Consider the following 13,798-nt stretch of genomic DNA (forward strand, 5'->3'; position numbering starts at 1 on the left):
TACTCACACTTTTCTTTTCTTGTATTTGTTTGCTTGAGACTTTTATTTTGAATTTAAAAATGTTATAGAAATGTTATATTATCATTTTTTTTCTTTTTTCTTTTTTATTAATTTTTGTATACAATGCGATCCAACAGCATGAAACAGACACAATAATAGATCGAATTTACATCACAACAAAACAAAAACACAAACAAACAACAAATCTAAACAAACAAACAAGAAAAGAAAACAGTGGGATTTAAATAAAATTTCAAATTATATATGACATTTATGTATATTTCTCTTTTTTCTATTTCTCTTATTTTTGGTCTATAACACTAATTTCACTAGTTTATTAAGTCCCAGTCCCCGGTTAGTTAAGTCCCAATTAATTAAATTGTCCCCACGACTTAATCATCTTGTTCCCACACATTAATAAATTGCCCCTGTGACTTAATCATCTCATTCCTACCTAGTCGTCCAATTCTTTAATTTTCTTGTTCCCACTTATTAATAATTATTATTATTATCATTATTATTTGAATTTTCTTACGTGATGTCGCCTTAAGATCTCCGTAGTACTGTGATAAATAATAATGAACTTTTATTTTGAAATTTGTCAGTCCGCCATTGTTGGTTTGCTGCGCGTGACGTCAGCGGGGTGTCGGTTTTAGCGGGTTTTCCGTAAAGCGGTTTATTCAGTTCTGTGGAGTTTTTAGCTTTTAAACTTCATATTTACCACCATTTACCCGCTTTAACCGATATAAAACCTCTCCCCGCGGGGTAAAAGCGGATTAAACTCATGTTTTAAAGGCTGTTTGGTAATAAAGAGGACTTTGTTGAAGGTAAGTTAAAGTTATTTGTTTTAGTTCCGAAACAAAGTAAATAAACCGGATTAAATTCGGATAATAAAGCTTTAATTCATCATTAAACAGAGGAAAAATGTGATAAAGTGTTTTTGCAGAGGGTAATTTATTGTTTTAATGTGTGTTTGTGTTGTAAATTGCTGAGTTACGGTGTTTATAAGGGCAGTATTGTGTTTATCTGTTCAGATTTCTGATGGTTGAGGCTCGAAAATAAAATACTAGGTTCAAATCTTCTTTATAAAAAAAATTCCCTGTTTTCTATAATAAAATTCCAACTTTCTAGTTTTTAATTTCTGCCCCTCACAAAAACTGAATTTTAGAATTTTCTACATTTTTTTTATTTTTCAGTCTAAATTTGAAAATGTAAATTTTATTTTTTAGTTTTGTGAAAAATAAATTGTGTTTTGTTTTTGTAATTTTTTTTTTGCCTGTCACATTCAGAATTTCAGGAAAATTTCAGGAAAATTGATCTTTTCTCATTTTTTTGATTTTTCCGTTTTTACATACTGCAACAAAAGTAAGTTTTATTATAAAATTGGAAAAATCTGAAAGTTAAGAGAATATTAAATTAAAATAATTTTCTAAAGTTGTGATTGTGAGGTGCTGAAATAAAAAAAAAAAATAAAATTGTAAAATTATGTATTTTTTATTTTTTTAAATTGTGAAGTCCAGAAAAGTTTTGTGCTTTATTTTCTGCTTTCATATTATGCCTTAAATGATCAGAAGGTTAAACTTTGAAGTTAAGTGAAGTTAAATGTTACACTGACCTTGTAAGCTGTGTGTGTAAAATGATCTTATTTTTTGTGTTTTTTTAGGCAGGATTCTCCAATATATTTTCTTTATAATGGAGAAGGAAACGGTGCCGGTCTTACAGAGGAAACCAGAGGAAACCGAAAATAAACGAAAAATCTCTAGTAAGAATAATATAAAAGTTAAAAAAATTAATAATTTTCTAGCTTTATTGGTCATTCTACAGTTTGATTGTATTCAGTATTTGTGTGTGTGTGTGTGTGTTTTTGCAGGAGATGTTGAGATGGATATTGAGTATCTGTATGAAGTTGTGCCCCAGCTGTCCCGGGTTTTTCGAATCACAGACAAAATTGGAGAAGGTTTGGAATTTGCGTAATTTTAAAACCCTCAAATAGAAAATAAAACTCTAATAATATTGAAGAAAGCAACTTGTTATGGTATTTTTTAATGAAATTCTATATTTCAGCCTAAATACACATGATGGTTCATTAAAGAGGCACTATACCCCCTGATTTTAGCTGACTAGTTTCTCAGGGGGACGTCTGTGAAATATATTTCACACTTCTACTCAGTGATAAAACTCCTGCATCGGACTGCAATTGAAAAAAAGAGGAGAACCAATGAGTTTTTAGGCTTTCTTGGTCACATGACATCTCGTTCAGTAGCTCCTCCATTTCCATTCGCTGTTGTGTTTACACCCAAAGTGTAATTACGGTGCGCGGCAGTGGACATATAGCTATTTTATTTTATTCTAACTGTAAATTCTGTTTTTTTTTATCCTCAGGTACCTTCAGTTCTGTGTATCTCGGTGAGGCTCAGATGACGGACGGCAGGAGGGAGAAGTTTGCGCTGAAACATCTCATCCCCACCAGCCACCCGGTTCGCATCGCTGCAGAACTGCAGTGTCTGACTGTAGCAGGGTCAGTGCTCCTCCTCTATTCACCTCATTTAAACCTTAGTAAAGTTTATTTCCTCAGAAATTAATACAGTCTGAAGTAGCCAGATATGGAAACTAGAGAATACAGCTGACGAAAAAATAAGAGACAACTTAAAATTGATGAGTTTCTTTGATTTTACCAAATTGAAAAACCTCTGGAATATAATCAAGAGGAAGATGAATGATCACAAGCCATCAAACCACCAAACTGAACTGCTTGAATTATCCAAAAGCAGTGTGTAAGACTGGTGGAGGAGAACATGATGCCAAGATGCATGAAAACCATCAGGGTTATTCCACCAAATATTGATTTCTGAACTCTTAAAACTTTATGGATATGAACTTCTTGTTTTATTTGTATTATTTGAGGTCTGAAAGCTCGGCATCTTTTTTGTTATTTCAGCCATTTTTCATTTTCTGTAAATAAATGCTCTAAATGACAATATTTTTATTTGGAATTTGGGAGAAATGTTGTCTGTAGTTTATAGAATAAAACAACAATGTTCATTTTACTCAAACATAAACCTATAAATAGCAAAATCAGAGAAACTGATTCAGAAACTGAATTTTTACATTTCTTTACGTTACATTCATTCTTTTATTTGCATTAAAATATCCACTGTAAACTTGTTTGTCTTAAGAAGAAGTAGTGAGATTAATCGCAATTAATCACAGAAATTTGTTGTGATTGATCAGATTACATTTTTTAATCAATTGACACGACTAATTAAAATATATTGACATTTTTTAATGAGATATTTTGTGTTTTGTGTTGCAGTGGTAAGGAAAATGTGATGGGGGTGACGTACTGCTTCAGAAAGGAGCATCATGTGGTGATTGTGATGCCCTATGTAGAGCACCAGCCTTTCGTGGTGAGTACTGTTGAATAAAATCATGGATTAATATCACTTTAATTCCCTTTATAAAGGTAATAAAGCCGTGTTTCTTCCTGTTGTAGGATATAGTCGGCACTCTGAGCTTCGAGGAGGTGCAGCATTACATCTATCACTTACTGAAAGCCCTGAAGCACATTCACGAGTTCGGCATCATCCACCGAGACATCAAACCCACAAACTTCCTCTACAACCGGCGGGACAAACAGTACGTCTTTTTATTCCTTACTCCTCTCATCATTCAATAAAACCCCTTTCCAGATAAATCTCTCCATCCAGATAGAGTGAATCTGATTGTGATTGGATGTAGAGAAGTATAAACATAGCAGGAACATAGCAGATATATGTAGTGTCGTATGAAGATGATCCGTGCAGAGACTCAAGAGAACTCCAGACAAACTCCAGCCCAACTAAACTTCTTTAATATATTTACTATATTCTACTAAAATACATTCATTTTCAATCAGCATATATGCAGCTAAAACACTAGGGAACAGCGTAGTGCATCTTAAATTATATTATCAACATGAACATTTTAATATTTTAACATTATAGTCATTATGGCTTAATATATATACATATATATATATATAAAATTTAATTTTTATTTTTTAATATTGTGAAGAAGAAATAGTTTTTTGTTTTTGTATTTTTTTTGCCTGTCACATTCAGAATTTCAGGAAACATTTTAGAAAAAATTATCTTTTCTCATTTTTGAAATTTTTCTGTTTTTACATACGGCAACAAAAGTAAGTTTTATTATACAACGGGAAAAATTAAAAAATCTGAAAATTAAATGAAAATAATATAAATAATAAGTTAGGATTGTGAGGTGCCGAAATGGAAAAAAATTAAAATTGGGAAAAAAGAATAAAAACACATTTTTTTTCTTCACTGTACTAAACGAAAAAAAATATATATATATATTTTTCTCATTTTCTGTAAATAAATGCTCTAAATGAAAATCTTTTTATTTGGAATTTGGGAGAAATGTTGTCTGTAGTTTATAGAATAAAACCACAATGTTCATTTTACTCAAACATAAACCTATAAATAGCAAAATCAGAGAAACTGATTCAGAAACTGAAGAAGTGGTCTCCTAATTTTTCGCAGATATGTATATACTAGTATTTAAAATGACACCCCTAATATGAATATAATTGCATTTTTTATCATTTGCGTTTTTTACATTTGTTCTTTTGTTCTTAAAACTTGTGTCTTAAGAAGAACAATGCGATTAATCGCAGTTAATCACAGAATATTGTTGTGATTAATCAGATTAGATTTTTTAAATCGGATTAAATTGTTAATATACATTGACATTTTCAATGAGATTATATTATTATATCCCAAATTATATTATCAACATTAACATTTTAATATTTTAACATTATATTCATTATGAGAAAAATGTACATTACTTTTACTTTTATTCTGTAAGTAGTTTTTAAACCAGAACTTTTTTAAAACACTTTAAGTAAAAGAGTAAAAAGCTTTGATATCTTAAACTTGTATATATATATATTTATCTATAATATATATATATATATATAGTATCTATAATAAACTTCTACCCGACAGAGTAATGACTGTGTTTATTGGGTTGTCCTCCTCTTCAGGTACGCTCTGGTGGATTTCGGGCTGGCTCAGGGAACTCCGGATACTCAGATCGAGCTGCTGAAGGTGGTAAAGGCTCAGAAAGCTGGTGGTGGGTCCACGGGAAGATCTGAGGAATCACAGGGGAAACGGGCACTGATACCCTTACCCCCCAACACCCCCCACCACACCCCCCACACCTCCACCAAACCTGCAGCTAAACGCCCCTGCCCTCCACCCTCTCGCACCAAACACACCAAGGTTCCTGCACCTCTCTCTCTTTATCTATCTCTCTCTCTCTATATATATCTCTTTGTCTATCTGTATCTCTCTCTCTCTCTCTCTCTCGCTCGCTCGCTCTCTATTTCTATCTCTTTCTCTGTCATCTATTTCTATATCTATCTTTCTGTCCATCTCTTTCTTTATTTCTCTCTCTCTCCCTCTCTCTCTGTATATCGTTATCCCTTTCTGTCTCTATCTCTCGCTCTCCCTCTTTCTTGTTCTCTTTTGTCTCCATTTCTATCTCTCTGTCCTTTTTCTCTCCATCTCTCTCTAGCTCTCTCTATATCTCTATCTCTTTCTTTCTGTACCCTTTTTATTTCTTTCTGTCTCTCTCTTTCTCTTTCTCTCTGTATATTGTTGTCCCTTTCTGTCTCTATCTCTCGCTTACCCTCTGCCTCACTCTCTTCTATTTCCATTTCTATCCCTCCATCTCTCTCCATCTCTCTCTCTCTCTGTATCCTCTTTATTTCTCTCTATCTCTCTGTGTAGCTCTCTCTTTCTGTAGCTTGCTTTTTCTCCCTCTATCTCTCTCTCTCTATATATATATATCTCTTTGTCTATCTGTATCTCTCTCTCTCGCTCGCTCTCTCTGTCACTGTATGTCTTTCTCATCTATCTCTATTTCTATCTCTTTCTCTGTCATCTATTTCTATATCTATCTTTCTGTCTATCTCTTTCTTTATTTCTCTCTCTCTCCCTCTCTCTCTGTATATCGTTATCCCTTTTGTCTCTATCTCTCGCTCTCCCTCTTTCTTGTTCTCTTTTGTCTCCATTTCTATCTCTCTGTCCTTTTTCTCTCCATCTCTCTCTATCTCTTTCTTTCTGTACCCTTTTTATTTCTTTCTGTCTCTCTCTTTCTCTTTCTCTCTGTATATTGTTGTCCCTTTCTGTCTCTATCTCTCGCTTACCCTCTGCCTCACTCTCTTCTATTTCCATTTCTATCCCTCCATCTCTCTCTCTCTCTGTATCCTCTTTATTTCTCTCTATCTCTCTGTGTAGCTCTCTCTTTCTGTAGCTTGCTTTTTCTCCCTCTCTCTCTCTCTCTCTCTCTCTCTCTTCTCCTCACTGTGATGGGTTGTAGATGGGAAATACTCTGTATGTCTGAATGTTTGTGGATTTTGTAAGTAGTACATTCAGCTGCTTTAAGTTGCACCCATTGTTCTTTTTAATACATTTTATACCATTTTGTAAGCAAAACAATGAATTATCAGGTGTCCCATAACGTTTGGACATGTAGTGCATGATGTCACCCTGAATTCATACATAAGAAAATAAAAAAATATTTATATATATATATATTATGGTTGCGCATTGCAAAGCAAATGTTATCCGTGCTAATATTACTATTATCGCAGCGTGTAGCCCGACGGACACCAAAAGTAATGTGTGCATGAGGGCAGGTAACTGCAACCACTGAATAATACCATAGCAACCAATACAGTTTCATAGAAACACCACAGCTACCACCATGGATACCATAGCAACACTTTATCAACCGCCTGGGATACCATATCAACTGCCTCGCAACGTCTTAACATCCACAACCACTTACAAACACCATAGCAACCACTTAGCAACCGGCTTGAGCCATGTTGGCTTTTCTGATAAAATGTTAACTATACAAAAATGTGTACATTACTGTACAGTTTTGAGCACAACATTAAATGTTGTTAAATGAATTAAATTAAATTGTGAATTAAGTTTAAAATCTGCATTTTCCATTCATTTATTTATAAAATGGTCATAAAAAAAACTATATATTGATAAATGGCAGTGCTGCGATTGGCTGTTCAGTTCAGATCAGTACTGAAGTTGTTGTTGTGTGTGATAGGAGCTGATGGGACTGTGTAAGACGTCTCGTTCTGTGTTTGGGGAGCGAAACCTCAACAACACGAATCCTCCGAAGACTCCCACAGATAAAGTCGAGGTTGGTGCTTTTATTATGGATCTCACGATGGTTATTTTATTAATAAGCTAGTGATGTTTTGATTATTGAAAATATTTAATAAGCTTTAAAAAAATGGCTAAACTGTAAAATGTATATAGCTAGTCTGGGAGGGGCACTGAGTGATGTATGGGTTTAGAGGTGGGGTAGACGGGAGAGCTGATTGAGAGTCTTTTTGCATTTTGGGGATCTGGAGACCCCTGTGGTGAGAACGTGTAATTGCACAGAGCATGTGGAAGAGTACTGTTTTTGAGTAACTTTAAGAGCAATTAAATACAGCAAACCTCCCAGACCAATCTGTTTTTAGAATGAATATATTATTTTATGTTCGAATGATGGTTGTGCAATTATACTGATACCATTTAACTATAGTATTTTTCCCCTCCCAACTGAGATATTCTACTACATTTCATTTGAAATAAGAAATGTTGGGGACTGCTACTGCTACCAACAGACTGTCTAAGAATACAGTAAAATAATGTTAAATACAAAATATGGCACAATTTGGCCGTTTTTAATCAGATATTATTGTATTGTATTCTAGTTTAATAGATAAATAGAATATTATATGCAGTTTATTTATTAATGGTATTAAATGCAGTTTATTTATTAACGGTATTAAATGCAGTTTATTTATTAACGGTATTAAATGCAGTTTATTTATTAGCGGTATTAAATGCAGTTGATTTATTAGCGGTATTAAATGCAGTTTATTTATTAGCGGTATTAAATGCAGTTTATTTATTAGCGGTATTAAATGCAGTTTATTTATTAGCGGTATTAAATGCAGTTGATTTATTAGCGGTATTAAATGCAGTTGATTTATTAGCGGTATTAAATGCAGTTGATTTATTAGCGGTATTAAATGCAGTTGATTTATTAGCGGTATTAAATGCAGTTGATTTATTAGCGGTATTAAATGCAGTTTATTTATTAGCGGTATTAAATGCAGTTTATTTATTAGCGGTATTAAATGCAGTTTATTTATTAGCGGTATTAAATGCAGTTTATTTATTAACGGTATTAAATGCAGTTGATTTATTAACGGTATTAAATGCAGTTTATTTATTAGCGGTATTAAATGCAGTTTATTTATTAACGGTATTAAATGCAGTTTATTTATTAGCGGTATTAAATGCAGTTTATTTATTAGCGGTATTAAATGCAGTTTATTTATTAGCGGTATTAAATGCAGTTTATTTATTAACGGTATTAAATGCAGTTTATTTATTAGCGGTATTAAATGCAGTTTATTTATTAGCGGTATTAAATGCAGTTTATTTATTAGCGGTATTAAATGCAGTTTATTTATTAGCGGTATTAAATGCAGTTGATTTATTAACGGTATTAAATGCAGTTTATTTATTAGCGGTATTAAATGCAGTTTATTTATTAACAGTCAGTGTGTTAAATACTGATATTATTATAATTTGCTGTGATTTCAGGCTCCCCTATTAAAACCCACAAAAACAGAGGACGTTGCTGCTCGCAGGTTTGTGTCGACTAAACGGCGCCCCCTTCCTGCCAGATCCAGCACGACCGGCCAGAAGCCCAAACCCACCTCTCTGAACCCGGCTCTCACCTGCAGCTGCTACATGACTGACCACATCTGCAACATCTGCCTCTCCAGGTAAAACACCTGTCTCCAGATCAGTGATAAACCGTGATTATTAATCCTTATTAATACAGATACAAACACCAAATTACAGAGAACATGGAACTGTACCATTATAAATATAGTTATTTCAGTATTTATTTTTTTTACTCCTTACCATAGCTTATGTTTGTCTGTCTGTCTGTCTTTATCTGTATCTGTTTGTCCATCTTTGTACACTGTTTGTCTATTGGCCTGTGTCTGTCTGTCTGTCTATGTTTGACTGTCTATCTGTATTTATCCGTCTGCATGTCTACCTGTTTCTTTCTATCTGTCTTTGTATTTATCTATCTGTATTTATCTGTCTCTCTCTATTTGTATCTTTTTGTCTATCTGTCTGTATCTATCCGTCTATATCTATCCATCTGTATCTGTCTCTGTCTGTATGTCTGCCTGCCTATCATCCTTTCTATCTGTCTATCTGATTCTATCTATCTATCTCTGTCTGTCTATCTGTCTGGCTGTCTCTGTCTATCTGCCGTTTTGTCTATCTGAATCCATCTGTCTATGAATGTCTATCTGTCTGTCTGTATCTATGTATCTGGATCTGTCTGTTTGTATCTATCTCTGTTTGTCTGTTTATCTGTCTGTCTGTATCTATGTTTCTGTCTATCTGTCTGGCTGTATCTATCTTTATGTCTCTGACTGTCTATCTGTCTGGCTGTCTCTGTCTATCTGCCGTTTTGTCTATCTGAATCCATCTGTCTGTATATCTAGATCTCTCAGAGTATCTGTCTGTCTGTATCTATCTATCTATCTATCTATCTATCTATCTATATATCTATCTATCTCTGTCTGTCTATTTGTCTGTATTTATCTGTATCTGTATCTATCCGTCTGTATCTATCTGTTTGTCTATCTGTCTATCTTTCTGTCTATCTGTATCTGTCTCTGTCTGTCTGTATGTCTACTTGTCTATTGGTCTATCTGTTTTTGTATTTAACTGTCTGTCTGTATTTATCTGTCTCTGTCTGTCAGTCTATCTATCTATCTGTCTGTCTGTCTGTTTGTATCTGTCTGTCTGTATTTATGCAAGATTATGTAATAATCCATATGTAGCTGTTTATATAATTACGTTTTTGTTGTAAACGTATTAAGTCAGTGTTTTATATTCTCTGCTGTATCAGAAATGTTATTAACCACATTTTTTTTACATTATTATTTTAAATTAAATGGGACCTTAGTTTATAAAGTTTATATATATATAATATATATATATATATATATAGAGTCAGTTTCATGCTCACATTTAATTTGTTCTCTGCAGGAAACAGCAGGTGGCTCCCAGAGCAGGAACTCCAGGATTCAGAGCTCCTGAAGTTCTAACCAAGTGCCCCAATCAGGGAACAGGTGATGCATCATATCTACATATATAGCAGTAATACATTATATTTTGGCTGTAATAATGAATAGTTATTGAGTTTATATATATTTCTGTGATTTCTCTGCAGCGATTGATATCTGGTCGGCAGGTGTGATCCTGCTGTCGCTCCTGAGCGGCAGGTATCCGTTTTTTAAAGCCAGTGATGATCTGCTGGCTTTAACCCAAATCATGACCATCCGTGGATCTAAAGAAACGGCGCAGGCAGCCCGGAAGTTCGGTATGTATTTATTTACATTTATTTACAAGCTGGATTAATACGTTTTTCTTTTTTTTTTATTATCTTTTTTTTTGTGTAAGGAATTGTGAACTGATTTAGTCTGAAGCCGGTAACTGCTGAGTGATTTGAGTACAGTACGATTCTACAACATGTACAGGTTTTATACAGTGTGTATATCTGTGCAGTGTAAAGCTGCTTCAACACAGAATGCTGAAAAATTGCCGCACACAATTTTTCAATGAGATGTGCAGCAAAGATTTCCTTTTAGTAATTGGAGTCACACTGCTGCGAGCAGTGAATTCTGCACATTACTGCATGTGTAAACAGCATGGAGCAGCAGCAGAGACAGCGTTTGTTCATAGCAGTATATTATCTGGCTAATATATCAGATTAAACTGCGCATTATCAGCAGTTTTGCTCCATTAAAAAAAAAAAGTATATTTGATAGCTGAGTTAGTTCGAGATCACTTTCTCACCACAAGTGAACCGCTCCAGGATTGGGCGGGGCTAATTATGGCAGAATGGCATAATTAATTTGTGATAAAAAAAAAAATAATGCTTTACTGATTCCAAATGATTCATGTGTTAATGTTTGGAAATTGACAGTCCTAATTTGTTTAATTCTATAAACTACAGACAACATTTCTCCCAAATTCCAAATAAAAATATTCTCATTTAGAGCATTTATTTACAGAAAATGAGAAATGGCTGAAATAACAAAAAAAGATGCAGAGCTTTCAGACCTCTAATAATGCAAAGAAACAAACAAGTTCATATTTATAAAGTTTTAAGAGTTCAGAAATAATCAATATTTGGTGGAATAACGCTGTTTTTTAATCACAGTTTTTTTTCATGCATCTTGGCATCATGTTCTCCTCCACCAGTCTTACACACTGCTTTTGGATAACTTTATGCTGCTTTACTCCTGGTGCAAAAATTCAAGCAGTTCAGTTTGGTGGTTTGATGGTTTGTGATCATCCATCTTCCTCTTGATTATATTCCAGAGGTTTTCAATTTGGTAAAATCAAAGAAACTCATCGTTTTTATGAAAATATATATAATATTTAAGTCTTAGTTTTGTGTCTCTTTTTTTAAATCTACATTAATGCTGTAAAATGTATTCAGTAGTTAATGTGTATCTGAATTAATTTTGTTCAGTGATATCTCAAAAAAAGATTTTAGTGTATTTCTGTTAAACACCTCCAGTGCAGTTTGTATGCAGTCTGTATGTATTTATTTGGTTGTTCTTAGGCTTGTTACAATTACATTATCGGCTTGCGTTTAAATGATTTAAAAGTCATTATATTCCAATTACAGTGTCTAAATATGCTTAATGTATTTATTTGCTCTTTAAAAGAGTGTAAGTGCATTGTTATGCTATTATTATTACATCAGAGTCATAAAATAGCCTTAAAGTCACAACTACTTTAAGGACTATACGTTATCCATAGAAAAAATATATAATCATGTCCTAGTTGTTTTGGTTAATAACTAATATATAAATTGTTGTGTATCTGCAGGTAAAGCTATAGTGTGCAGTCGTGAGCTTCCACCGCTGGATCTGAGGATCCTCTGCGAGACCCTGAGGGGCATCCGGCCCTGTGGAGGAGATTCCCTGCCCCCCGAGTTCAGGACATCCCGCCACCCCGCAGATACCAAGCAGGAGCAAACCGGACCCACGCCGGGACCGTCCCGCGGAACAGGCTGGGACAGCGTCCCGGATCACATTTACGACTTACTGGATAAATTATTAGATCTGAATCCAGCAACCAGAATATCCGCCGCCGTCGCTCTGCAGCATCCACTGTTTAAAGACTTCACTGAGTAACTGATGGGCGTGGCCATAAATAAATCACTAATTTATTCATGCCCCGCCCACATAATGTGCTTACGAATGCTGAAATTGCCAGATTGGATAAGCTTTACAGAAATGTAGTGCATTTCTTTGTTCATTTTAATCGATTTACAGTACTGTGCTAATGTTTTCGACCCCTGATCACATGATTATAAATGATATTTGTACTATTTATTGTAATATTAAGATAATATTTTCACACCTAAAAGTCAAGAACAGTCTCGGAATAAAGGTTTGTGTTTGAAACCTTGTATTTGGTTAGTTTTGTCTAAATATCTCCCTGCCAGAAGCTGCATCAAACCTGGGTTAATCTACAGTTACAGTAGATACAGAATCACCAGCACCGTAATCTGTTGTACCCGTACTGCTCTGTAATCAATCTACAGTTACAGTAGATACAGAATCACCAGCACCGTAATCTGTTGTACCCGTACTGCTCTGTAATTAATCTACAGTTACAGTAGATACAGAATCACCAGTGCCGTAATCTGTTGTACCCGTGCTGCTCTGTAATTAATCTACAGTTACAGTAGATACAGAATCACCAGCACCGTAATCTGTTGTACCCGTACTGCTCTGTAATTAATCTACAGTTACAGAAGATACAGAATCACCAGCACTGTAATCTGTTGAGTCTGGAGGAAGAGTGGAGAGACACACAGTTAAAGCTGCTTGAGGTCTAGTGTGAAGTTTCCACCAATCAGTGATGGTTTGGAGAGTCATGACATCTGCTGGTGTTGATCCACTGTGTTTTATTATCAAGTCTAAAGTCAGTGCAGTTTTGTTTTCCCACAAAATCTTACAGCACTTCATATCTTACAGCTTCCCTCTGCTACTGACAACTTTTATAGAGATGTGGATTTCATTTTCCAGCAGGATTTGGCACACTGCCCACACTGCCAAAAGTACCAATTGTTCTTATATAGTATTCTAATTTTCTGAGATATTGATTTTTGGGTTTTTATTGTCTGTAAGCCAAAATAATCATCAACAATAAAATAAATAAACGCTTAAAATAGATCACTCTGTGTTTAATACATCTATATAATATGAGATTCACATTTTGAACTGAATTACTGAAATAAAGTCAATTTTAAATGTATATCAGTGGTGTAAAATTAAAACATATACTGTATAATACAGTAATTCTATTATATATCTATTCAGAGATACATTTTTTAAATTCTGCTATTCCTTAATAGGCTGAAAGTGATTTTTTTTTTAACTTTCCAAAAATGTTTATTATGTTGGTAAAAAAAAAAAAAAAAAAAGCAAAAACAGATTAGTGGCTTGGTCAATTCCATATTTATCCTCCGCTTGCTTCTTGTTCAGAATATTCAGGGTAAGGCCTGTCACAATAATTACATTACCGGTTTATCGTATGATCTTATGATATATAGGCAAGATCATAAAAATGTATTCATTTATGATTTAAGA

The 13,798-nt window shown here is 34.0% G+C and overlaps 1 protein-coding gene across 2 annotated transcripts; it reads left to right on the plus strand.

Annotated features, from left to right (window-relative positions):
• Positions 1 to 622: 622 nt before the first annotated feature.
• cdc7 (cell division cycle 7 homolog (S. cerevisiae)) lies at positions 623 to 13,381 on the plus strand. 2 transcript variants are annotated; one of them, XM_022678601.2, is made up of 12 exons: positions 623 to 827; positions 1,664 to 1,762; positions 1,871 to 1,957; positions 2,383 to 2,518; positions 3,314 to 3,407; positions 3,494 to 3,636; positions 5,048 to 5,285; positions 7,138 to 7,233; positions 8,697 to 8,881; positions 10,173 to 10,255; positions 10,357 to 10,506; positions 12,027 to 13,381. In XM_022678601.2, the coding sequence occupies exons 2-12, from the start codon at positions 1,693 to 1,695 to the stop codon at positions 12,332 to 12,334; spliced, it is 1,590 nt and encodes a 529-aa protein (XP_022534322.2). In that variant the 5' UTR covers positions 623 to 827; positions 1,664 to 1,692; the 3' UTR covers positions 12,335 to 13,381. The 2 variants fall into 2 exon arrangements, with proteins under 2 accessions (XP_022534322.2, XP_022534324.2); XM_022678603.2 differs by having other exon boundaries at positions 5,048 to 5,111.
• Positions 13,382 to 13,798: the final 417 nt, after the last annotated feature.

The sequence above is a fragment of the Astyanax mexicanus genome, chromosome 4, assembly GCF_023375975.1.
Source record: "Astyanax mexicanus isolate ESR-SI-001 chromosome 4, AstMex3_surface, whole genome shotgun sequence".
Classification (NCBI taxonomy): domain Eukaryota; kingdom Metazoa; phylum Chordata; class Actinopteri; order Characiformes; family Acestrorhamphidae; genus Astyanax; species Astyanax mexicanus.